Source organism: Podarcis pityusensis (genome assembly GCF_964106645.2).
Source record: "Podarcis pityusensis genome assembly, chromosome: 1".
Taxonomy (NCBI): Eukaryota; Metazoa; Chordata; class Lepidosauria; order Squamata; family Lacertidae; genus Podarcis; species Podarcis pityusensis.
This window is the reverse complement of record NC_138028.1, coordinates 62,377,637-62,403,827: the sequence shown is the minus strand read 5'-3', so window position 1 is coordinate 62,403,827 and position 26,191 is coordinate 62,377,637. Positions and strand designations below refer to the sequence as shown.

The 26,191-nt window shown below is 41.1% G+C and overlaps 1 protein-coding gene across 4 annotated transcripts in view; it reads right to left on the bottom strand.

The window, feature by feature from the left end:
* Positions 1 to 26,191, bottom strand: part of LUZP2 (leucine zipper protein 2) — a 346,882-nt gene that overhangs the window by 76,685 nt on the left and 244,006 nt on the right. For all 4 annotated transcript variants that reach the window (XM_080983546.1, XM_080983544.1, XM_080983545.1 and 1 more), the window contains 2 exons: positions 21,502 to 21,564; positions 13,893 to 13,955 (listed from right to left, as the gene is read on the bottom strand). In XM_080983546.1, the coding sequence (XP_080839672.1) occupies positions 13,893 to 13,955; positions 21,502 to 21,564 (126 nt within the window). The remainder of the gene's footprint in view (positions 1 to 13,892; positions 13,956 to 21,501; positions 21,565 to 26,191) is intronic.

Here is a 26,191-nt window from a genome sequence, read left to right as displayed (position 1 = left end):
CTCCACCACCTTTGTGTCAGGAACAGACTGGAGCCAGAAGCGTATGTGACTTTCTGCTTGGAGAATGATCCCACTGCCAGTCCCAGCATGGCTGCTGATTGGCAGATCTTGATAAATACTCTGACACCAACTCCCTAAATGATGTCCCACTACAGGAACCTACAGATCTGTGGGATTCAATGTGCCCTGGCTCATCACAGAGCCTATCCCCTCTACACTCATTGCCAAAACCCCAGGAGCAAATGGCAAATGTGGTGGCAACTCTAATCAGGTGGCCAGGCCAAGAGGTGCAGTGCGTACCTGGTAGTATGAACCCAGAATGAGCCTCATTCTAGAGGGGAGGAAGTCTCTATGCATCACCTGGATCAGGCACCTGCTAATGTTGTGGTTCGAGGACCCGATCCCCGCATAGTGGAATGAAACACAAGGACATGTGATATAAGGTTAATGGGCAAGAAAAGGCCACACCTTTATTGATTACAGCAAGTGAAAAGGTATTGGCTTAGGCATTGGATTACGTCAGCTGATTCCACCCACTTGGAGAGGGGTGAGTCTAAAACAGGGGGGTTTATTCACCAGTAGGTGGAGCCTGTTGATGCTAATCCAACTATAAGCTCTCCCCTGATGTCACCGAGGGTCGTGCCATGGCCTCCCGCCACGCAGGCATCGGACAGAATACATGACCGCCGGATTCCTTTAATGGAATACCCAAAAATTGAAGGCATAGGCGATGGCCACACCTAGCCCTTCGACACCACAACACATTATTCCAATGCCTAACCTACCCACCAATACCACGAAAGTTGTGACAATTGCTATGAGGTAGGCGAAAAAACCAAAAGGCCTAATGCCAAATGGAAAAATTCCTACCAGGCCCCCCGGACAACCAGGGCGACCAACCTAAGGTCCATAGCAAGGCCAAAAGAAAACTGAAACCCTGCTCTAAGGGAGTGGAGGGTGGGTGACTTGCAACAGGACGACGAAAAGTGAGGCCGGGAGGCTGGTGCCACAGCAATTTAGGCTGCTGTACACGCCCCCTTGAAGGTACCTGGTTGGGTGCCTAGCCGTGGGCGTGGGCGCCAGCCAGGTGAGTGGAAGGCAGGGGGCAAATGCCCCCTGCTTGAGGCGGAGTCCGGCTCCCAGCCACAACCACTCCCCTCTCTTGCAGGGAGGAGAGTCTTTCTAGGAAGGGCTGGGAGCAGGTGTAAAACTGGTTGGGTTTGTAAGAAGCTGTTTCTGGCACAGCATCACATTCTGGTCCGTTCCTGTTGTCCTGTGACTCCGTTGATGGACAGCTCTTCTGCTACTCAACCCACCATGCTAGAGACCTTGACTTTGTCCTAATTCCTTGGTCTTAATGGTGAAGTTAGGAATACAAGCCCACAGCAGTGGTAGCAGAAATGCCACAAGGAGTTGCAGCTTTGCTGGCCTAACCACTTGATGCTTATTGAGAAATATGAATGTGTTGGTTTTTGTATTGATTTCTCTATGATACTGTGTACACACACACACAAGTCTAAGGAAACAGAAATGAGTATATGTCTCTGTGTGTCTGAAACACATTTTAAGCACACCCCTTCCCTCAAATAAATTCTAGGCGCTGTAGTTTACCCCTCACAGAGTTACAATTCCCAGCAGCCCTTAACAAAGAGTGTGGTGTTGATAATGCCAAAGTTGCAGGTTTGATCCCCGTATGGATATTGCCGCATTGCAGAGGGTTGAACAATATAATCCTCAAGGCCCCTTCCAACTTTACAGTTCTATTATTCTGTTCCCAGAATTCTTTGAGGGAAAGAATGTGCTTCAAATGTGCTTTAAAGGTACAGAACAGAGAGAGGGGCTAAAATAGCAAATATCAGAACTGAGAGATGAGAGATTAAACCATAACTTAAGGAGACAATGCCTTTCATGAGACTATCTTCACAGTCAAACAGTATGCAGGCTTTAAAGTTGTATTCGATGCTTTATCAGAGATAGGATAGCTGACTTTCAATCTACAGACCTGGCTTGCTCACTAAATCAAAGCTTGGGAGTCAGCTACTAACCTTTTAGCACATCAAACAGATGTGAACAATACATTTACCAGCTGTGAGTTAGACTTTTAAAAAGACTATTGTTTTAGATGCTGTCTTGATGAGCACATTAATGACTCCAGAAGCACTGCTGCATGCTTAATGGGCTGCAGTAAGGTCTGTTTTGATACTACTGTAGCCCGAGGGTGAACAATAGTTGCAAATACTTCTGGGGATTCTTTCCTCATGAGATTTCTCTGTGTGTTCATTATATCCAGCTAGCTTCATTAGTTCCAAATTCTCCAGTGCAAATGAAAAATACAAATTTCGTCCTTTGACATAGCTCTGTGAATAGTTGCATATATGCTGTGTTCCTAATCCAGCTTTGCCTAAGAAGAGCCATATGTCAAAGCAAGCTTTTAGGCATGTCACCGGTCAGATCAAGAACTGCAAACATAAATCAGATATGCACAAAAATGCACATTGGAATGCTTACCTGTTTGTGACCATCTATCTGCACTGCATTACATTTAGTTGGGTGCCCATTTTCATGCACATCCACATTCTGATGCACCTTCTCATGCGTAAACAACTTCTTAAAGTATGATTCAAAACTGGTTCATGGCACACATGTCCTCAAAACAAATAGTTTTTTTCCTTTCATCCTCCTTCCTAATCTGTCCTGTCTTTCATTAATAGTGAGTCTGTGTGCAAATTTTTAATCTTTGTTCTAGTTTAGTAGATTTGAGCACTTCATCATTAGCTTCACAAAAGTATGGTGGCAAATAGGTGCCAGCATTAATAATAATAATAATAATAATAATAATAATAATAATAATAATTTATTATTTATACCCCACCCATCTGGCTGGGCTTCCCCAGCCACTCTGGGCGGCTTCCAAAAAAATATTAAAATACTGTAATACATCAAACATTAAAAGCTTCCCTAAACAGGGCTGCCTTTAGATGTCTTCTAAAAGTCTGGTAGTTATTGTTCTCTTTGACATCTGGTCAATTCAATGCATCCTTTTAGATTTGTGTGTATGCTAAAGTTAAGGAGATGACAATTGGGCATTATTCAGGTTCATGGGTGTTGTACAAATTACTGTATTCAGTTCTATCTGTGTGTCTAAATTGCCAATAATGGTTTCATTTATATAAATTATAAGCTGTCCTGGACTAGGAATGTCTGCTAGGAGCTTCACAGAGCTTTTGATTCACATATAAATGTTGCCGTTCACATACATGTAGTTTCGGAGCTTCACTGTCTGATTTCTGATTCTGGGAGCTGATAAGAATAAATCAAAAGTTGGCCATGGAAAAATTTGGCAGCTCAAATTTGGGGACTGTTTATGGGCAATTGGGATATGAAAATGGCTTACCATTTCCCCTGCTTCTGCTTTTGCTACCACTTTGTGGCAGTGGCAGTCTTCCCAATGGACACTAGATGGTGGTAGCAATTTCTACACCCGGAATGCCCCTGGAAACAACTCTAGATCATCACAGAGACATATAGGAAGGGGTGGGGAAGATGGTAGCCAGTGGCTGCCAGGACAACTACTGGTAAATCCCTCAAACTATCCCATTTTGCATTCACAAAAACAAACAAACAAACCCCCATTAACTATGCCTGTGAATCATTGTTCTGATGTGAACTGAAAATTAGCCCTTATATGAGCAGAACATGCCCAGGAAGGTCATTTTTGGGTTCAACTCATTGACTTTAGGACTTCATTTTACTTCCAACTCTGCCCACATTTAGATTCTGCTTGCATGGTATGTATTTTAAATGAAATCCTGAGCTTCTTTCCAAAGGCAATATTTGCTATGAGAATTTGAGTAATTGTATATTTACTTAGTTCCAATTATTTTCAGCAGGGGAAAAAATAGATCATTTCCCCCCCATTGCACATCACGTTTTTCTTACTAACACTCATGAGAATAGATCATTGATATTTTACTTGATGATGTGATCAAGCCACTATCTCAACTATAGTCTTCACTGTGAAGAACAGGTTCCATTTTGTGTGTGTCTGTCTCACCCTTTTATTCAGTGAGGCTTCTTGATTCATTTGCCAATCATTCTCTCCTGTTTTGTAAAAGGTGGACCATGATAAGACAGAAGAGAGAGCAGAGAGGGAAGTTGGCAGGGTGTCATGGCAATATTTGTCAGGAATCTTGGTTTTACCGTAATTACATACACACAAGTCATGATCCATAGCACCAGTGCATAAACTTGAGTCTTAGTATTTCTCTATAAAAGCTGCCCCTCTCATTTCATCCCACTGCAACTGGGAATCCTCTAAAATACATACAAAGTAATATATCATTTTTCTATTGCCCCCCCCCCACTCAGACAACAGAAACAAATCAAAGCAGAAAACATGTTTAAGCATTTGAAACACTTCTAGACAAAAAAATAATAATCCCAGAAGCCTTTCATTTATAATTGGATCTGAAAAGAACTAGCATATGGACCCTGAGTGCCCTTAAAAATGGCACAACAAGTTGTATTCATTTCCAGATTACTTTTAAACATTGTTATGCATTCCAAGGAAACATACACAGACAGCAGATCATTTCCAGACCTCTTTGTTTTGATTTTTTTTTTAAATAATGCAACTTCCCAATGGATAATTCTAGCCTAAAATTTGTTTTGCATATGTGTTAAGTATTGCGGTACATGTAATGGGATGAAGTAAGGTGGGATGACATTCCACTTCTTTTCAGACTGCCCTATAAGATGTTTCATCAGCCTGACACAAATACAGTAGGGAAACATTTGTGGATAAGTAAGAAGATGGGGCTTCACATTTGTATTGCTTCATGGGAGTGTTTTCAAGCTGTGTCTCTGGATCTTCATGGAAGTTAATCCAGGGGAAGGGGTCTTCAGGGAAATGATGAGAAAAGGCAGGCTAGCTTCCATTCCCCCCCCCCCCCGCTACTTGAGTTCTGGATGTACCCAATGCACAGCTGGGAGTAACCCTGAAACATATCACAGCTGGTCAGAAGAGGTGTGGATGGAACTGCAGAGTTTCAGTGGGTAGTTAAGATTTCAGTGTGTTTGATTAAAGTCCCAGTGTTTATTATGGAGGCCAGAATGGCTTCTTCATTCACTTTGATTCAGCAATGGTAAGGTAATAAACTGCTCACTGGAAGGACAGATCGTGAAGCTGAGGCTCCAATACTTTGGCCACCTCATGAGAAGAGAAGACTCCCTGGAAAAGACCCTTATGTTGGGAAAGATTGAGGGCACAAGGAGAAGGGGACAACAGAGGACGAGATGGCTGGATAGTGTTCTCAAAGCTACCAGCATGAGTTTGACCAAACTGTGGGAGGCAGTGGAAGACAGGAGTGCCTGGCGTGCTCTGGTCAATGGGGTCAAGAAGAGTCGGACACGACTAAACGACTAAACAACAACAAGGTAATAAAAAGGTATATTCCTTGATGCATAAGGGTGGATGTGGAGACTGGATTAGAGGGCTTTTGTTCTAGGATGCAGATATGAAATAGGGACCTGGCTGTATTCATTTCCTTACTCATCTCAACATTCCCCAAGGCCTCCATGGGGGAAAGCAAAAACATTTATTTTCCCCTGCACCAGAGGTTTCATTCTTTTTCTGGAGCAGATCCGTTTCCTAGTAAAATGCAGAGGAGTCTGTTGGACCCACTTTCCCTCCTAGAAGCCATGGGTCTTGTACAGATTTCAGTGATGGAATATTTCCTCAGCCATAATTTTCCATTAATCGTATGTGCTCTCTAGCAAATATGTGGAGAAAGCACAGGGTTTTCTCAGAAAACAAGCCGATGAAGAAACAAGAACATTAAGAAAGTGGTCTTAGTGATGTGGGCTGTTCTCCTTCTCTGGAGTAAGGCCCTTGCATTAATCTCATTACATTTATAACTCTTATTCTTCTGCTGTCACAATGGTGATGGTGAGTAGTCATTGGGCAGGATCACAGATACAAAAATGAAGGACCTCATAAGGGGTCTTGTCAGGATGCTACATTATAGCACCAGCAGTAGCTCATGTGCAGATTCCAGTTGATGACTAGGACCACTGGAATGACCCATGCAAAGGTGGATTCAAATTATCAGTCAGCTCCCTGATGGCAGCCATCTAACACACTAAACATTGGGATTGTTGTTCCCAATATAGTTGTGGCTATCTGGACTCTGCATGCTATTCCAAGTGGGGGATTGGCTCCTGGAAAATATGCCACATGCATGTGGGCAACAATTGTGATTTGCTGTTTTAAACTTTAATTGTGCTGTATTGAATTGATTTATTGTACACTGCCTTTGGTATTATTTAATGACAGGCAAAATAGAGATGTTTTAAGTAAATAAATAATGGGCACAGAATGAAGCCTACATCCTGGAAAAGACCCCTAAATTTAAAATGCAGATGAAGGGAAATAGTGACAAAAAGAAGGGTAGGAGACATATATTCAAGTTTTAATATAGATTTATAATTGCTTGTATGATGTAATATTTATGAACTGACATTGGGCTAATGGTCTATAAAACCATAATTAATCCATACCAGTGAATAGGTCAAGCAAAGGTTGTAATGAATCAAAGCTCTCTCTCATCTTCACATGAAGATTCCTTTGCTATTTTTATAAACCTGTGAAGGAAACAAGAGCCCCTTTCATCTCTGACATGTTAGAAACAGTCTTTCTATTGTTTTGTAGCTGCTTTGAATGTGGCCTTGTGCATTAAGAAGGTTATTACATCTTTAATGAACTGAAAAAATCCAATTTGGAAAGTTTTGCGTGCCCCTGAGGTGGCCTTAAGGTTCCGGACTTACATTTGAAGTTAATGGCACCTTTAATACGTCGCCCAAGTTATTTTGTGTGACAAGGTTAGGCAGATAAATTTAGCTGGAGTGGCAGCAGCAGCTCTGCAGCCATTTCAAACAAGAGGGGTCCTTCAAGCTGATTATGCAGGTGCTGCTATTACTGAAAAACTGAACAACTGGTTTTGTAATTGACTTCAAAAAAAAGGTTGTAGTTCTGGCCCAAGCTGGCTATGTGTTTTTGCCTTTGCTCTGATTGGGACTTTGAAGATGCCCTAAGGAGAAGCACTAGAGATAATTAAGATGCTGAAGATCTCGGAAAGTTAGTAGTGCATTTTTAAACTGTCCTGAGCTCTAGGCCAAATGGAGCTTGAAAGGGAAGGGGAATACCCAGCTGTGATGAGATGCAAGACAAGCCCAAAGCAGGTCATCATGTGGCTAAGAGTAAAATAAAATAGGAGGAGGGAAGAAAGTCATGTTGTGCTGAAAATATCTTCTGTGTTTGCCAGACCACAGCCCCACCTATTCTCTATCAGTGAGTGGGAAAAGAAATTGCATCCAGAAATTATCAGAGTACACAATTATGTGAAATTCTCATGGATGGGGTGCAGGTTTTGCTATTGCATATCCTCTTGAGGTGGCGTTTCATTCAGCAAGCAAGTGGTGTGTGCCTGTGGGTCTGTGTTGGTGTGCCTGTTGTTCTGAGATATTTCTCTGGCACACTGGTCAGATCTCATTCCCCACCTTTTAGATAAGTCCAGCCCAATATCCACCAAAACTCTAAAGTGGCTTACTCTAAAGCGACAGAAAAAATAAAGTCTCATTTACAAGAGAAGAAAACTTTCAAGAAATCAGAGGGCAGGTTTCAGCACAACTCTAGAACAAAGGAAGGAAGGAAGGAAGGAAGGAAGGAAGGAAGGAAGGAAGGAAGATGGAGAATATATGTTGATGGTAGTTAGATTGTTGGGCTAGGACCTTCAAGATCAGGGTTCAAATCCCAATTCAGCCATGAGACTTTCTGGGTGAGCTTGGGCCACTCACTGCCTCTCCATCTAAACTACCTCACAGGGTTGTTGTGGGGATGAAATGAAGAGTGGTGAGCCATGTATGCCACTTTGAGCTCCTTGGAGAAAAAGGCAATCAACCAATCCCTCAATTAACAAAATACGTTTCCATGTGGTTCTATAGTCCTATAAGATTTTGGATGAAATGATGTACAGTGGTACCTTGGTTCTCGAACTTAATCCGTTCTGGGAGTCCGTTCGACTCCCAAAGCTGTTCAAAAACCAAGCAGAAGCTGCATCGGACGTTTGGCTTCCAAAAAACATTCACAAACCGGAACACTTACTTCCAGGTTTGCAACGTTCAGGAGCTGATTTGTTCTGCAACTAAGCTGTTCAAGAACCAAGGTACAACTGCAGATCACTGTTGCTCAAAGAGGAACACACCCAGTGCTTTCTTCTTCTCCAGGGGGTACTCAAGGGTATGCAGTACTGACACCTCTTTTCGGTTGTTGTTAAAAAGTATGGCATTTACTGTAACAACTTCATGGTGATTACCGACACCTATTTTTCTAGAAAAGTACTGAACACACCTCAGTTGGAAAAGTCAGCATTCCTGAGCCCTTTATTTTCTCTTGGCCCTCTAAAGGCCAATGAAACTATCCTGAATTGAATGGGTGAAATAATTTAACTTCCTCCCAGCAAATGTGATTTATAAATCAACAGCTTTGTATACTGATGTGGCCAAAGAGTAGCCTAAGAATTTAAATCTAAATAAAAAGTCCAAGAGCCTGAGGGGCAATAAAATAAAACAATGGCATAAGAATAGGAAAATAAGCAGTGAAGCCTTCCCATAATAAATGTACTTGATGACATAATGCTTGCAGTTGCAACTGTGCTGCTTCATTGATTTCACTTGGTTTTGTATGAATAAACATGAGAGCGGTCAACCATATGGAGTCAGCACTAGCAGCAGTGGCGAAGCTTGATCTTTTTATTTTAGAAATGGAGATGCTCAGTGAAGCAGTTGCCTCTTCTAATACTCACATTCAGCGGGTGACGTCCCTCAACCTTAGCTCTGGGTATTCAACTGTGAGTGATCTGTGCTTTCAGTCCATGCTTTTCAGACCTTGCACTAATTAGAATAGGGACTGAAAGCTGGAATGGAGTGGAAGGGGAGTCAAAAGCACAAAGGTTTAGGGTTGAGGTGAGTTCCTCACCACTACCACTTGCTTATTCTTGAGGAGGAGAAACATCTTATAGACCACTTCTTGTTTTAGGCCAGAGAGTAGGGAAAGTTTCAAAGTTTCTAGCCCAAGAGTGGCATTCCCTTCTGAGCAACATTCCATCAAGGCCAGCAAGAGGCAATGTCAAAGTTCAAAGACCCATTCCAACCATGCAAAACATTAAAGAGTGGTGCAAGGCAGGGCTGGTTCAGAGATGAGGAGAGATGAGGTGTGGCTGGGAAGAGGGCGTGGTGTGGGGAGACTCCTCGCTCCTGCTTTAGGCTGTGAAAGGTACAGATCTCACCTGAGTCAATGATGCAATATAATGCAGAGTCCAAGAAAACATGCTTAATGAGGATAGGCATTGAAAGTTACACACACATGGACCTAAAGCTTCTTGCCACTCCTTTAGCTCATCCCTTCTCAATAATTTTAAGATAGGTATATCCCAATGAACTTACAGTGATTTCTTATGATTTCTTATTTATTTATCAAAATTATTTCCGTGCTGCCTTTAAAAACACTGTATAGGGCATTCAGCAAAAATTGGAAAATAACAAAACAATAACTGGACAGCAATTTAAATCATGCAAAGCCAAACAATTAAAAACACCTGAGAATACAAGATCCAAGAACCAACACAAAGCAGTAAAATTGCTAAAAGAAACCCAGAAAAATCAGTAACAAAAAGCCTTATAAGAAAGGTTTCAGAACCTGTGAGATCATCCTAGTTCATCCTCACAACTACGCTTTGAGCCGGCTTAGGCTGAGAGATTGTAAGTGGTCAAAGATCATCCTCTATGCTTATTGAGTGGCATTAAAACCTGGACTCCAACAATCTGCTCACTGCAGCACATGGCTTCTTCCACTTCCTTGATCACTTGCAATATGTCCCCCCTCCCAATGCTACTCACTGCCTGATTATAAATATGTTTATTCAAACATAAGTCCTACTAAGTTCAAATTGAGTTACCCTTCAAAGTATGCCTGAGACTCCACAGCTAGACTGTGATCATGCATTCTTAAAGCCCAATACCATGCATATGTCCTCAGGAATAAATCCCATGGTGTTCAATGAGACTAATTCTCAGTTAAGAACTACAGTACTAAGCTGATTCTGCTGCTGTCTGTTATGACTCACACTTCTATAATTTGGCACACTTATTTAAAATGATTTCTATTGAAATCAGTGAGACTGTATTCCTAATGAACATGGTAAAAAATAGAGGGTTGCTTTGTTTCACTAAATCTGCAGCTATTTCTCAGTTTGCATTTGTGTTGTTTTTTTGGTGATTTAATAATTTCAGGTGAAAAAAAATCAAGTTATAAAAAGCTGATGAGATGATAGAAGGAATTTATGTTCACCCGTATAGAATTTTCAACACAGAGCACATGTCTAGAATAGGTTCTCATGGCACATAAGAGCTCTGAGAGCTTTCTTCATCAGAAAAAATGATTAGCAATAGAAGGATAGTTTATAGGGTGCTTTTCATTGACAGTGTACTGAATAGAGCACTAAATAATATAGAAAATTTGCTCTACTTATTGGGCATGGGTGCAATCCAGCACATTTATGTAAGTCACAAAGGACATGCCCCTCCAACAGGGAACAAATTACACCAGCTCTGGAACACTGGAAATGTCTTTTTTGCCCCATTGAACTCAGTGGAGCTTCCTCCTGAGGAGGTATGAATAGCAAAATGAAAAACTTGCCCCTACTTGCAGGATCACAGGGCTCATTTTTATTTTTATTTTATTTTATTTATTGGATATATATACAGCCCTATATCCAGAGGTATCAGGGTGGTTCACAAAATAAAAATAAAAATGGTCCTGACTTTGGATTGTACAGCCAAGCAAAAAGTACTTGTTGAGGATCAAGCTTTAGTAAAAAGAATCTCTTTGTGCTCCTCAACCCAAATGGGACTGAACTCCAGTGAACATGGTGGGTTGTACTTAAGCGTATCCAGGATTGCCATAATACTGTTGTGTGCACGCCAACCTCCAAGCAATGAGAGATTACAGGCAGGGGCATAGGAAGGGTGTGTGTGGAGAGTGTGATCCACCCCACGTGCCACCTCCTGGGCAGGGATCACCATAACAATCACCCTTGTGGGCGGCCCGGCCCACCCCTGGGTGCACGGCATGTTCGCCGCTTCGGGAGCCGCTGCGGCCAGCTATTCTACTGATTCCAGGAGTTCCAGAGCTTACCCAGTGTTGGTTTCCTTGGAATGAAGGTCACTGTACATATGGTTATATGGATATATGGTGGGAGGGTTCGCTGCATTAAACTCTAACAGATCTTGCCTACCCATCAGGTTCCTAGATCTCGTCCCAAAAGGCATAACTTTGGATTCAGTATATAGAAAGACAACCTAGCTTTCAGTACAGTCGTACCTTGGATCCCGAACGCCTTGGTACTTGAATGTTTTGGCTCCTGTATGCTGCAAACCCAGAAATGAGTGTTCCAGTTTGTGAACGTTCTTTGGAACCCAAACGTCCAACAGGGCTTCTGCAGCTTCCAATTGGCTGCAGGAGCTTCCTGCAGCCAATCAGAAGCCACACTTTGGTTTCCAAACGTTTTGGAAGTCGAACGGACTTCCAGAACGGATTCCGTTTGACTTTGGCGGTACCACTGTATCAGCCAAAACACAAAGACCACATTGGCCTATTGTTCTCCATCCCAGGATGATGCAGCATCTAGTCAGGTGAGGTGGGAAAAGCCTCACCCATTTGTCTCTATGGCAAGAGGGCAACTGCTTTGGCCATGTAAATGGCAGTACTTAACTGGCCAGCTAGGGGCATTATCTTAGAACTTGACTGACTGGTTCAGCTTCTTCTTCTACTAGTTTCCAAACCTCACAGATACAGGATCACAGATATGTAAGGGATCTATGGATAGCATCCATACTGACCCCCACAAACATATAACAATACTTTCACCTTTTTAACCCTTTTCAAGAAAAACTAGGAAGTAGACATAGATAATCAGACAGGATATTTTTCTACTCAGAGGTCAACTACAATGTAATTTGGCGTAGTAAAATGTCCAAAATTTCACTCAATTTATTCATTTCCCAACATTTATATACCACTTGTGTATATAAATATAACCATGTGCGTTCTGCCAGAAGAACAGCACTTTAATCTGCATCCCAGAATAGTTTTTGCTTGGGGGAAAGAAGGACTTTTTAAACCCCAGTTAATTAGTTCTTAAACAGAAACTAATGAATTGACACAGGCAATCTTAGTGAATAATTTTCTGCTTCAAGCCATGTTCAGACAAACTCCTGAACACACATCTAAACTGAAGTGTGAAGTTCTGATGATGATGATGATGATGATGATGATGAAGAAGATAATTAATTATACCCTGCCCATCTGACTGGGTTGGCCCAGCCACTCTGGGCGGCTTCCAGCATATATAAAAACATAATAAAACCTTAAACCTTAAAAAGCTTCCCTATACAGGGCTGCCATCAGATGTTTCCCAAATGCTTACAAGGCACGTTTCCAAGTAAAACTACTTGCACATGACATCAAGCTATCACAGATTAACCTAACACAAAATCCAGATTACAGTTTGGTTACAAGCACAAAGCAAAGATAAAATTCATGCAAAGCATGCAACTCAAACAGGTGAGTCAATCCACAGACTTTACATCAAATAACATACATGCAAGTTGTTGTTAAGAAATGACATTTTAAAAGACATTCTGGAACACCCCTACCCTGTTATAGATAGGAATGTGAGGTTCTGCATCTCAAATCCAAATGAAAATCCATGAGGTAGAAGATGAATGTGGCAGTAAAACATTATCACTATTTTTGCATGCATAAGACAGGCATGTGGGTATCATTTGCCAGGCTGATATTGTACTTCCTTCCTGGCTTCACTAGCTACAACTAACATGTGCTGTTGTACAGCTTGTACCATTGGGGGAAGGTGCAATCTGCAGTTTTCTGGGCACTGCTCCAAGCCCTGTAATTCCTGATCAGTGGCCATGCAAGCTGAGGTTCATGGGAGTTGGAGTCCAACATAATCTGGAGGCTAACAGGTTCCCAGGCCCTGTTGTGCCCATTTACTAAGTAAAACGGAAGGGAAATAATTCTGTAACTTTATAAGTACACAGAAGATTTTCACCATCTCTGTGAAAGGAAATCTCTGGTGGGATGATTTATTTACAAAAAATAAAATGGAAATAAAAAGCAATCCAGCCTCTTAAATGAAAGATTTAAAGTATGATTGACCAGAAACTGAAGAGTCTTGCTCTTCATCTCACAATTTTTGAACTTCTGTAACGGAGTCATTTTTCATCCAATATTTTGAAAACTTATAAACCTCATGAAACTGATGTCAGTTTCAAGAAGCTGTATGGATTACATACAAACTATCACTTCTATGCTTAGAAAGGCTAGACTACTGGAAACACCTTAACTGTGACCTCACTTCCATGGCTATATAATATGTAATAGTGGGAAAGTGATAAATGAGAATAATTGAAAATATATCACAACTTTGCTAGATGTGTAAGAAGTCTGAATATGAATATCAGTGAAGTAAGTGTTAGTACACAGTGCTAGATAGTTTGAAGATTTAGAATTAACAGACTTCACCCTTTAAGAACATTTTCATAGTGAAAAACTGCTGAAATCATTGACATTTTTGACAATGTATCACAGAAATCAAATTTGCCCTTTAGTTTTCCAAATCCCTTTGAATATGTATGGTGATAGGTAGTCATTTCTGCCCCCCAGCACCGGTTAGAATAATAAAACCATTGGACCATATTCCCTTAATGTTACACTGCCTGTAAGCAAATACCTTTGCCAGCTCAAGTGACAAACTCACCTTAAAAATCAAATCCTTTTTCCCATAGCGAAGCTCCTTCAGTTGGGCTTGAATCTTTTTTGACTGCAAGCAGAGGATAATACATTAATCCTTTAAGTAATTTATATTTTAAAACCTGCAGAGGAAAATATATTAAAGTTCAGGTAATAGGACAGTATATCCGGGGTGGGGGGAGGTTTGGTAAAATTACAACTGTTGATGAAACGAGCTGTGTTTGCTACAGCTATGCTGGTCTTGCATACATTATGCACATAAAACAAAGGGCCAAATTTATCACTTTATAAAGAACATGGCAAGAACAACTGACACATCAAGAATGAGATTGCTCTTAATACACATGTTGGCCTGGAACATGAGTGCAAAGTAAGCTAAGTCAGGTCAAGGAGACTTTGCCTTTCCCTCTTCCACCCTTAAGCTGTCTTTGGCCCTCAAAAATGGATGATTGGAGAACCCTTCTGAACAACATGAGTTAGGGTGCAACAGAATGTCAAAGGGAGGGCACATTACCCAAAATTGAGTGGAGCCACTTTTCATGATTCCGTTTAACTCACAAAATATGGATCTGCACCTCCTCCCCACAACCCCCCCCCATGCTACTTTGTTTAGGATTATTTCCATTCTATCTCTATAATGATCTCTATAAATTGGTATAATCAGTTAGGGCTTGGAGCTATCCAGACTTTTCACAATTTGTAGTGAGAAAAAAATCTGTTGTAAATTGTTTTTCATCACTTTGTATCTGCAAATAAACCACTCAGGATATTCTTTTTTGCAACCACATGAAGATGTGTAACACGAAGCAGCTTGCTTCCATGGGGATTTAGTCGTGTTTACCACACCATCACAGAGACCCAAAATAAGTCTGCAAACCACTTTGGGAACAGCTGGAGCTGCTCTGACTAGGGTAGTGGTGGCCAAACTTGGCCCGCCAGCTGTTTTTGGACTACAGCTCCCATCATCCCTAGCTAACAGGACCAGTGGTCAGGGATGATAGGAATTGTAGTCCCAAAACAGCTGGAGAGCCAAGTTTGGCCACCACTGGACTAGGCACACTCTGAGGTAACCTGAGAAGTTGCTGAAAGGTTCCTGGTGGAAAGGTACTGGTTCTGGTCATGCCACGCCCCCCATACTCTTTAAATTGCTTTTTCCTGAATTAGCCAATTCTGTTAAAGTGCTTTAGTGGGCTGGGGGGGGGGAGTGCTTTGAAGCATTGATGAGTGTAAACCCTATAAAGCTGCACACACAGTGACTTAATGCCAAGAGGAGCATTAGAGAAAGGACCTTGTAACCACGGAGCTTGTAACCAAGGACATTGTAACCAAGTGGTAGCTCAATTCTATGCATATCTACTTGCATGTAAGGCATATGGAGTTCGCAGAGACTTCTGCCCTCATAGATTTGTATGGGATGGCATCCTAAACCAGACTACAAGATTATCTGTCCCATTAGTTTCTAATCTAACTAGAAGTTGCACTGCAAAGTCTCAAGGAGGTATTTCCTAGCCCTGCTGCATGTGATCTTTTAAGCTGGAGAAGCCAGGGTTTGAATTTGAACCTTAATCGTATGCATGGAAAGCATGTCATCTAACACTGAACTGCAGGCACTCATGAGACAGGATCATTTTTCATAATTAAACTCTGCAGATCAGAAACATGAAGTGAACTTCCTCCCTACATGCTGAACTTCGCTTTGTCTCTTGCAGAAATGTTATTCAACCAGTTCTATTTCACAGGCTGCCTAGTGGCATGATGGCAGATTGGAATCGCAGGTATGAGACACTTCACTACAAGATAAATCTGAAAGCTTTTTTTCTTTTTTCTTTTTTGCCTTTGGAACAATATTTAGAACACTGACTTCATGGTCTAGAGGGAGCAAAATCAACCTCAAAAAGAAAATGTTCATTGACAGCTACATGGCTACAGACCATTTTCTCTTGGCTTAAAAACCCTATTAAGCTGAGAGCGACATTGGTTAGTGAGGGCAACTTTGATCTCATCCATGCTACACTGCTGTCTTTAATGTCACACTGGCCAGTCTTGCTTGAACATGATCTATTTTTTTTAAAATAAAAAAACCCCAGAAGCAAGAGCAGAAATCCTGCAACCCCACCCCATAGCTATTTATTTTAGGTAATTAACTTACAAATTTTAAAGGTATTATCATTCATTCCAATTGCGAAACCGATGCTGAATTATCTCCTTTGTCATAATCAGACTCAAGTTGCTATTAATTTTTCAGTTTAATAATATTCAGTATATTGATAGCTCATTAATACTGAGTGAAACATTAGAAGCTGCCTTATACCAAGTCAGAAAGTCTGTGTTATCTGCTCTGAATGCAAGCGGTTCTCCAGAGTCCAAAGGTTTTGCTCATTTCCTGCTTTCTGATCCTTTCAACTGGAGTAGCTAGGGAATGAAGAATTTAGGGTCTATTGCCTAATACTGTCAACCATGATCAGATGCAGGCCTACAAACAGGGCTGTTTCCAAACTATTTTGCAAATTAACATGCTGAATATTTTAGCTCATTGACTAAGTTCAATATAATGTGACAACACCAGAGTTATGCAAGCTGCTCCGAATCAGGGACCTATCTTTGGAATCAGTAAGATTCCATATGTTTATGTTATCTCATAGGAGCATAGGAAACTGCCTTTCACTCGGCAAAGTCACAGACCTACCTGTCTAGCTCAGTACACTACACTGATTAGAAGCAAATCTACAGGGCTTCAGACAGGCATCTTACTAGCCATACCATGCCTGGGATGGGCCAGAGTGCCAAGATCAGCGCAGTGCCAATACACTGGCAGACACAACCTGGCAATCCTGCTAGTGTATCTGTCCTGCACGGACCTCATTGCCACCTCACCCTTTCCCATCCTGGTAGGCAGCAGTGACATAGGCATCCGGAAGTTAAGGTGAGTGCCACTGTGCCATCCCATGGCCTGCTTTGGGGATAGGAAGCCTTCTTATACCAATCCAATTCCTTGGTCCATCAAGCTTAGAATTGCCTACAATGACTGGCAGTGAGTCTTTCACAGCCCTACTTGGAGATCTCTGGGATTTAACCCTGAACGTTTTACATGCACAAGATGTCTTCTATCACTGAGCTATGGTGGCTGTTTTTAAGTGTAGAATGCATTACAGGTTCTGTTATATTCGGTAAACCCACAGCAAGGCAGGTTTATTATTAACAAACCTTCCTTTATAAAATGTATTTCTCTTAGAAAGGTGCTCAGTGAACAATTCTAGAAGCTTGTCAACTCACAAAGATCTATGGGCAAAAAATACTCAGGGGCGCAGATTTAATATGAGGCACCGGGAAGTAATATTCCCTGTTTACCATTTAAATGTAAACTCTCGTGTTACATTATTCACAGTTGTGTAGCAAATATTAAAATGTGCATAAACATCATGCAAAACAAACAGAAAAGGAACAGTTGTAAAGTAACAGTGCAGATCAAAATATTATGTTCCCAAATGAAATGTTATGGAGTTACAGAAGAAAACCACTAATGTTGGCTGCATCCACACAACTAAAATGATTCACAATTTAGATTAAAAAAGAAAATGGTGATTAATATGATGACAAAGAGGTGAGCATTCCTTCTTGCCACATTTTGTATATTGAAAAATTATTCAAATAATTGGCTAAAGATGTATTCAGGGAATCATGGTGAACCCTCTGGAAAAGGATATCCATATCTATATATCCTCATTTACAATAGTTTTATTTAGGGCTGCATTGAAAAAGCAGCCCTTTCTGTTGGCTGCGAAATTGCCTTCCTGCATTTAACTCCCCCCACCCCACCCCCCACTTTTGAATGAGGACCTATGAACATGAATGAAATTTTCTCACTGTTCATGGGGAGGCAGGGACACCTCTTATCTTCTGGCTTTTGTGTGTGGTTCTCAGTGCAATATGGGAAGATAAGAGAGTACATTTTCCAGTTGCCTAGGTGGGCCTTGTGTCTGTCAAGGACTGCATTTCCCCAAGAGTAATCTGTTAGGGGCTGCACACAGGCAGTGAGAAGGAACACAGCCAAAAATAGGCAGGGTTACCTCCTTTTCGCTCTTATTTTCTGTCACCTGCTTCTGTGTCTTTCTTTCCTCCCTAGTAGTGTATTGGGGTGAAACAGATAGCTCTTCCTATACCAAAGGGTTATTTCTGGTCCCTTGGTATGTCATCATTCATGGACAGATCAGCTATATACTTACCAACAATCTAGTGCATTAAAATATATATTAACAGTTTGTGGTGTTCATTCTATTATACTTAAAGGCAAAAATGAAAGGTGCAAGAGTACAAAAGGAATGAACAGACTTGAATAACCTGCAGTTAAAAGAAGCAAGGAAGATCAGGTGAGTCAGAAAAGACATGGACTTATTCCATTTTACATTCATAATGGGTTTTGACTAGGGGCATAATCTGGATTCTTTAGAGTCAAACATGGATAACGGTCTGCTTAAAACTAGTGCAAACCTGATCATGTAAACTAGGCTGAATTGCCTTCACCAATGATTTCCGCAAATGTAATTTATCTAATAAGTGTGCCGCATGAACAGGAGAGTGATCACAAATTTAATAATTTGGATTTAATTACAGTTGTCCTCTGTGAAATGACAATCACGTTTGTTGATTGCATTGCTGTTAACACTCCCTGAACCTTCTCTTCCTTTTTTTAAAGCATTGTGTTTTGATATTAATTTCTCAGTACAGCATTGTCTTTTTAGAGCCTTGAAGAAAGAAAAGTGTTCATTAACTATTCCCCCTAATCAGCTGTACTAAGATATGCTAAAAAAAATTAAATTGCTTAATCAATCAATTCATCCATTTATTAGCGAGACAGCCACCAAGCTCCCAACCCATTGTGTTGTACCTGACAGGGTACAAAACACATGGCACTGTTTGGGTTCATCAAGAATTCTACTCCTGAGGAACAGCGTAGGTGCCAAAGCTATTATTCTGCCAACAGTCGTTCTTCTTTCAAGTATGATAGCAAGTGTGATAGCTTTGCATGATCCTGCTATGACAACAGAATGAGGGATGGCTCACCAGAAATGTACTGTAGCTACCACAAAACAAGCACAATCCTATTTGTGTTAAAATGTGACACAAATACATTTTAATGGTAGAAAGGGTCTGCCCCTTTTGTCTCTGCATTGTGATTGCAAAGAGATTCACACCTTACCATAGCCAAACATGTTATTATGCTGGGAAAGCAGAAATTAAGATTTTAAAGAAATGTTCTACTTCTCACCCTGTGAAAAGCATAAAATTATCTGTTTGCACAATAGAGGGGGTGACAGATTTCAAACAACCTTCTGCACATTTTGATTCTGCTGAAATCAACCGTTTTCAGCACAATGCTTTTTTTATCATGCTTTAACATCGTATCGCTGCTGATCTCAGAAACATCTGGAATGAGAATCAAGCTAAACACGCTGGCAGCAGATTGTGGTGCTTAGACACGGATCAGCCCCAGTCCAGTAGAAATATTAGGTGGGATATCTGTATCTTAAGTCAGAAGACAGGGGTTGTCAATTCATAGGCGGGAGGACAACTTCTCAGAAAATAAGCTGGGCCATTTTGAGGTCCCCCCATCAGTCTATATTCTAAGCCAATCGGATGTGAACATGAGTAAAGTCACACATCTGTACTTGAAATGGCTCAATCTATGGTATGGACCTGCGAGGCACCAACTTGGAGCTCCTCAACCTTGCCAACACCATGCCTTGTCACCATCCTAATGCCCAGGAGTACTGCTGCCACTCGTGGGCACCACTGCCACTTCCTCCTTGCATGAACTGCTGCTTTGTGACACTCTGAAAAGCCTAAACTATGAGCCCAGATCACAGGTGCTGACTCAGATGCACAACCACTTTTGCATTGAAGTTTTTCTTCATTCTAGCTGTTCACCCCACCAAATTCCTCAGATGCTCCTAAAACTCTATTTCTGGTGCTCAGGTGGTTCAAAAGAACTGAGGTGCCCTTTAACAATGACTCAGGGTAGCTGCTGTTTTAAAATGACAATGTGTCCTTTCTCAGATTTTCAACCCATGGCCTGCAGCTGCATATCCAGTTACAGTGGTACCTTGGTTCTCAAACTTAATCCATTCCAGAAGTCCGTTCCAAAACCAAAGTGTTCCAAAATCAAGGCTCGCTTTGCCATAGAAAGTAATGCAAAATGGATTAATCTGTTCCAGACTTTTAAAAACAACCCCTAAAACAGCAATTTAGCATGAATTTTACTATCTAATGAGACCATTGATCCATAAATTGAAAGCTATAAATGTACTGCAGTCACACAATCAATCAATCAGTAGCTGAACTGGGTTCCACACAGTCACAAAAACAAAACAAAAAAGAGTCACCAAAAAAACCCTCAAAATAAATAGCAAAAACTGACAGACCTCAGCAAAACACTCAAAACAGAAGCATAGCACTCAAAATGGAGCATGTTCGGCTTCCAAAAAAGTTCACAAACTGGAACACTTACTTCCAGGTTTGCAGTTGCGGGTTCCAAGTTGTTTGAGTACCAAGGCGTTTGAGAACCAAGGTACCACTGTACTTCTGTGACATGTTAGCTGAGGTCTTTGCTGAAATTTCATCTGCTGGGTGGGGGACAGGGATGCTATCACAATATTGATGAATGATATTCAGCTAAGTCCTACCTAAGTTATTTATGTTTATTAACTTGAATGGGTCTCCTCTCGATAGGACTAGCATTGACTACCACTCTCTGTTCGTAGAAATATTTTGCACATGTTTCACACAAGAGCTTCTGAATGTGAAACAAACTGAAAATTCCAGTGTACACATCCTATTCCCAGCAAATACATATCATATGGCTTTTCTATAACCCATGTGTGTGAAAATATGAAGCATCATTAACATTGCAAGGTTTTTGAAACAGTGGTTGGGCTTTTTATTTGATTTGAAACATTGCTTAGGAGTTTTATTATACTGATTTATTCACAATATTTTCTATCCATTTCCCCCTTAAAGCAGATGAAATAGCAGAATTTTTATGATTGACTGCACAAATGACTTCAAGACTCTTATTCTTGGGCACATATTTGCTTTATGAATGAACATGTAAGAATCTACTGTAGGTAACCAGACACTTTTGTGCACAGGATTATCTTGACACTTGCACAGAATATTTTTTTACTCCTGAAATAAATTTGTGCAGTGGCAGACTTGGGTATTATTGTTCCCTGTCCAAGGCCAAAAAGTGCCTCCACCCACTAGCCCTTGGGCTGCCCTCCCAAAGGTGGGTAAGGAGTCACCTGGCTTTGAGAAGGAGGCATGAGAGTTCAGCAGGGTCCCACAGCCCTCCCATCTTTTTTTCAAATCTGGGAAAGCGCTAACTAGGTTTTCGGAAGGAGGAGGGTGGACTCTAGGACCCTGTCAGACCCTCTTACCTCCTTTCCAAAGCCCAGCACCTCGCTTACTGGGCTTTGAGATGACACCCCCTAGGCTCAGCACCCAATGAGTGCTCACCCTTGCACATCCCCAAATCCGCCCCTGATTTGCAACAGGCTTCACCAATAAATCATTTCCTCTATTGGGCTTGCTGGGGTCAGAACAAAACAAATCCTACTCACCTCTTCAGCATGAATGCCACAAAGCTTGCTTCCAGAAAGGAGTTTATTTTTCAGGCTTTTGTTCTAAATGGAGGAGAATAAATATATAGATATATATCACCAGCATGCATTAAAATATTAAGAAATCATCTAAATATTTTAGCATGGTATATGTAAATATGATATTTAGGATAGCAGTGAGGACAAAAATACATTAAGAATGAAGATAAATATATAAATAGCACAAGTAGCATTTTCTCTTTCCTAGATGCCTGTGGAATTTACTTTTAAATAATCATTTGAGGAGACAGAAAAGCACACTTAAGTTTTCAAAAATAGACTGTCAATCAAGGTGGAAAGTATTTGTTTGGACTAGCCACAATATGGGATAGAAAGGGTGATAGGTTATGGAAAGACACTTTCTCCCACTGTTGACTTCAATGAAGCAATTCTAGTTTTTGCTATGTATGGAATTTGTCCCTAGTTTTAGTGCATTTTCAGCACATGAAGGGGCTTGTCTGAACTCCCCCGATGTCTTCACACATAAACGTCACTAGCTCAAGTGGAAGCTGCATTGGCACAGGGAATAATCATGTGAAGCATCCTTGTCACAAGTCACCACACTTCAAATTTGACTGGATACAAAACCACGTGGGACCTGCAAATACTGTTCAAGCAATTTAAGAACTTCCCCCACAGTTTTGCTACTTGGTAGCCGATTTAATATACAGATTCTGTAAACAGAGAGGCTGAGCCTATTTTAATTCCATTCATCCTCATGCTAAGAATACAGTGAAGCGGACCAGAAGCCTATGTTTGCTTATATGCAGGCACCAAACTAGCCACACATTTTAGTGTATGTGAAAAATTTCCCAGGTACTTTGCAACAAAAGCTGTACCAAGTCTTTTCACTCTTCCCCCACCTCCATTTTCTGCCCTCATTGTTGCACAGAAACCCATTACTATCTATATTTCATTACATGTGGGATATTAAGAAGCCTCATGAAAAAGCTAAAGTGGTTTCTAATGGATCTTATGTTTTTTTAAACACCATGCTACTCCAATCGAGGAGAGCTTGCATAATTAATACCACATTTTTAATATATTAACAACATTTACGACATTGACAAGCAGTGCAGATGTTCTGGATTCAGGATGATCCTGTAGAGTAAAGTGAGAGGCAGACTGCAAAAATTGCTTTCAGGCAATTTCCCATTTCTGGCTTTTATACAGCAAGTGTAATAATAGTATAGCACTTACTTACAGAGTCAAATAAAGCTCAGGAACCATTGTCTCGAGCCCTGGAGGCCCTATTTCTTTTCTATAAAACGCCACTTTGGGAAGGAATGATTCTGAGCAGAGAAACAGCAGGGAGAAGACTCATCACTGTGTTGCTTTGCCCTGCAAAGGGTACTGAAACATGTTTTGGCAGCAACCCAACATGGGCAAAGTGGATGTCATGGAATATGAAGAGGCACAGAAGTAAAGGATTAAGCACTTTCTCTCCTATTGTTGTTTCTCTACCCCTCCTGAGGTGTATATATATATTTCCCCTTTTAAAAAAAGGAGGTCATCACGATTCAGTACATTCACTTGGATGCAACATGTGTTTAGGTCTTGTGAGTTAATTATTTGGGGAAATCACCATGAAATTGGTGCATACTGGTAATCTTTACAATTAAAAAAAAAGTTGGTCTGGAAAGCTTTTCACACTAGATAAGACAATCAAAACTAGATGATTGTATCACAAGGAAGATGTAGGCTAGGGGTCTTCAGGAACAGAAGAAGAAGAGGAAGAAGAAGAAGAAGAAGAAGAAGAAGAAGAAGAAGAAGAAGAGGAGGAGGAGGAGGAGGAGTTTGGATTTGATATCCCACTTTATCACTACCTGAAGGAGTCTCAAAGAGGCTAACATTCTCCTTTCCCTTCCTCCCCCACAACAAACACTCTGTGAGGTGAGTGAGGCTGAGAGACTTCAGAGAAGTGTGACTAGCTCAAGGTCACCCAGCAGCTACATGTGGAGGAGCGGAGAGGCGAACCCGGTTCACCGGATTACGAGTCTACAGCTCTTAAACACTACACCACACTGGCACTTAGGAGTGCCTAAGGAGGAGTGGCTTGCGATTTTGCTCCCAAATTCAATAGCTCCATTTTATTAGTGGGAAGGACCATTTAATAAGTCAAATGAACTCCAGTTGGCTGAGGTGGGAAGTAATCTGACTATGCAGAGATTAAACATCAGGAAGAACTTTCTGACAGTAAGAGCTGTCCAGCAGTGGAACGGACACCTTCCTTGGTGGTAGACTCTCCTTCCTTGGAGGTTTTAAAACAGAGTTTGGGTGGCCAACTGTCTTAGATGCTTTAGTTGAGATTCCTGCATTGCAAAGGGTTGGACTAGATGCCCCTTGGGGTCTCTTCCAACTCTACAATTCTATGATTCTGTGATTCTATTAACTACAGACAGGGTCAGTCTGGGGAGAGGGATTGTCCCTCTTCCTGGAGAGGAGGCAGAAGAAAGGTTTCTGCCTGTCACAACCAGTAAGAGGAATATCAGAGGAATATCCTTCACCTTGATGCAATAACTCTCAGGAAAAAATGAAATGAAAAGAAAAGGGCTAGAGCATTTCTCTTTGATTAATTTCTGTTAAATGCCATCCCATTACTTTTCACACTGCAGCATGCAGAGCCTAGGAAACCCACATCAAAACATATTTCAAAAATGAAATATGTGAAGTCATTCAATGACAAGCAGCTGTAAATGATATGGAAACGAAGCCCTATGCATTTGATTCTTTTAGATAAGCACACTGCAGTAGTAATGCAAATTTATTTCTAACTACTAATAGCATCCTCTAAAATTATGCATGGGAAACATGTTATCAATTGAAACAGAATATTAATTGAATTCAGTACATCAAGCCAGATTTAAGTCTGCATTCTAATGGAAACTCTGAAAGTCTGAGTTGTAAATAAGACATTTCTTAGTTTTATTGGACTAAATCTGCTTGCTAAGACCGATGCAAAAAATAATTCCCATTCACTGTTTACATTTGAAATCCCTCATGTGTCCTTTGCACAATTCCTAGGTAATGACAGCATGCAGCATCTTGTTTCACACACATTTTAACTTGTTCCTGTCTATTACCCACTGAAAGTGGCTCCTTCTGCAATGATAAATCGCTTCAAGCTGCTTGATGCAGGTGTTTGTGGCACTATGAGGCAATGAAGAGGAACTACAATATTATTCTACAGAGAACTCAGAATTCACACTTTCAGCACATCTCCTCATTTCTTTGGAGCACCTATGCAAAGCCAGTCAATCAGCACAATCTGGAAGAGACTAAGGATTTTCTGCCATGCATTAATTGACTTTGTCCTCAACAAGGGTACATGTCTGAGCTGGCATTTCACAGCTATAGTCTACACTGTCCCTTTTGTTCTTGATGCCAAGGGCCAGGGTCTAAGCCATCCTTAGGTTACTTTACACCTGCTGAGTCTTATGCTGTGCCAAGGGCATTTTTTAAATATACTTATGGATTGATTCTACAATTTTTTGCATAGAGCAGGGGAGCCTCAAAGCAGCAGCAATGCACTTCAGCTTTGGGGAGCTTACATCTTTCCTACTTTATTTGGATTTTTTCCTCTGGCCCGGTGTTCAATATTGTAAACCCAGAGCAAAGTATCCAGGCAGGAGACAGTGGGAAATCTGGCACAAAAAGTGATTTTCTTTCCAAAGACAAATGCAGAGACTCTGAACTACAGTTCGATTTAGTCAGGCCAGAGAAGAGGAGGTCAAGGGCATCACAGCGCTCCGAAGGATAACTCGATTAATTATAAACCAATCCGAAAGAAAGCTTGAGAGGAATACTGAAAGCTGGCTGCATTTTCACAGTGAACAGAAAGAAATCTGAGACCTGGGAAGGACATGGTAAGCCTAAGGCAAGAACATCACACTCTTCACCTCAAATTAAGAATGAGTTTGAAGGTAACTTCTATTCACTGTTAAAGCAGGTGGTGCTAAATTCAGTGATAATTACTGTGCTAATGCATTGCTCATTTGGCTATGATACCTCTGGAGGTGATTATGGGGGAGGGACATTGAATCTACACAGAGTGCATATCCCAGTTGTTACACTTCACAAACGTTTGCAACAGCTTCTTGTACCACCAGCCCACTCCACACTACAAGCAAGTGCAGTTGAGCAACCCGCAAGGTCCCTGCCATTGCTGCTGAAGGAATCATGCTTTGAACCTGCAAAAAAGGATAGCTCCTTCTTCAAAGGTAATTATGTTAACTCAGTTTCATCACTTCCACCTTAGTACCAAACAGAGAGTGGGAAGTGTCCATAAAGAAACACCTTTATCTTAACATTCACCAACACTGACACCTTTACTTCTTTGTGCAGGGCCCTAGTTATGGAGCTTACTCCCATAGAAGGTGGTGATGCCTGCCAATGGCCTTGAAAGAGGAGCAGACAAAATCATTGAGGTCTATTGATGGCTACTAGCCACAACAGCTACACTAGACCCTCCATGTTTGTAGCAGCAATGCTTCTGAATACCAGTTGCTGGAAATCACAGGAGGGAAAAGTGCTCTTGTGCCTGAATCATCCTTGCAGGTTTCCCACAGGCATCTAGTTGGCCACTGTGAGAACAGAATGCTGGACTACATAAGCCATTGCCCTGATCCATCAGGGCCTTCATATGTTCTTA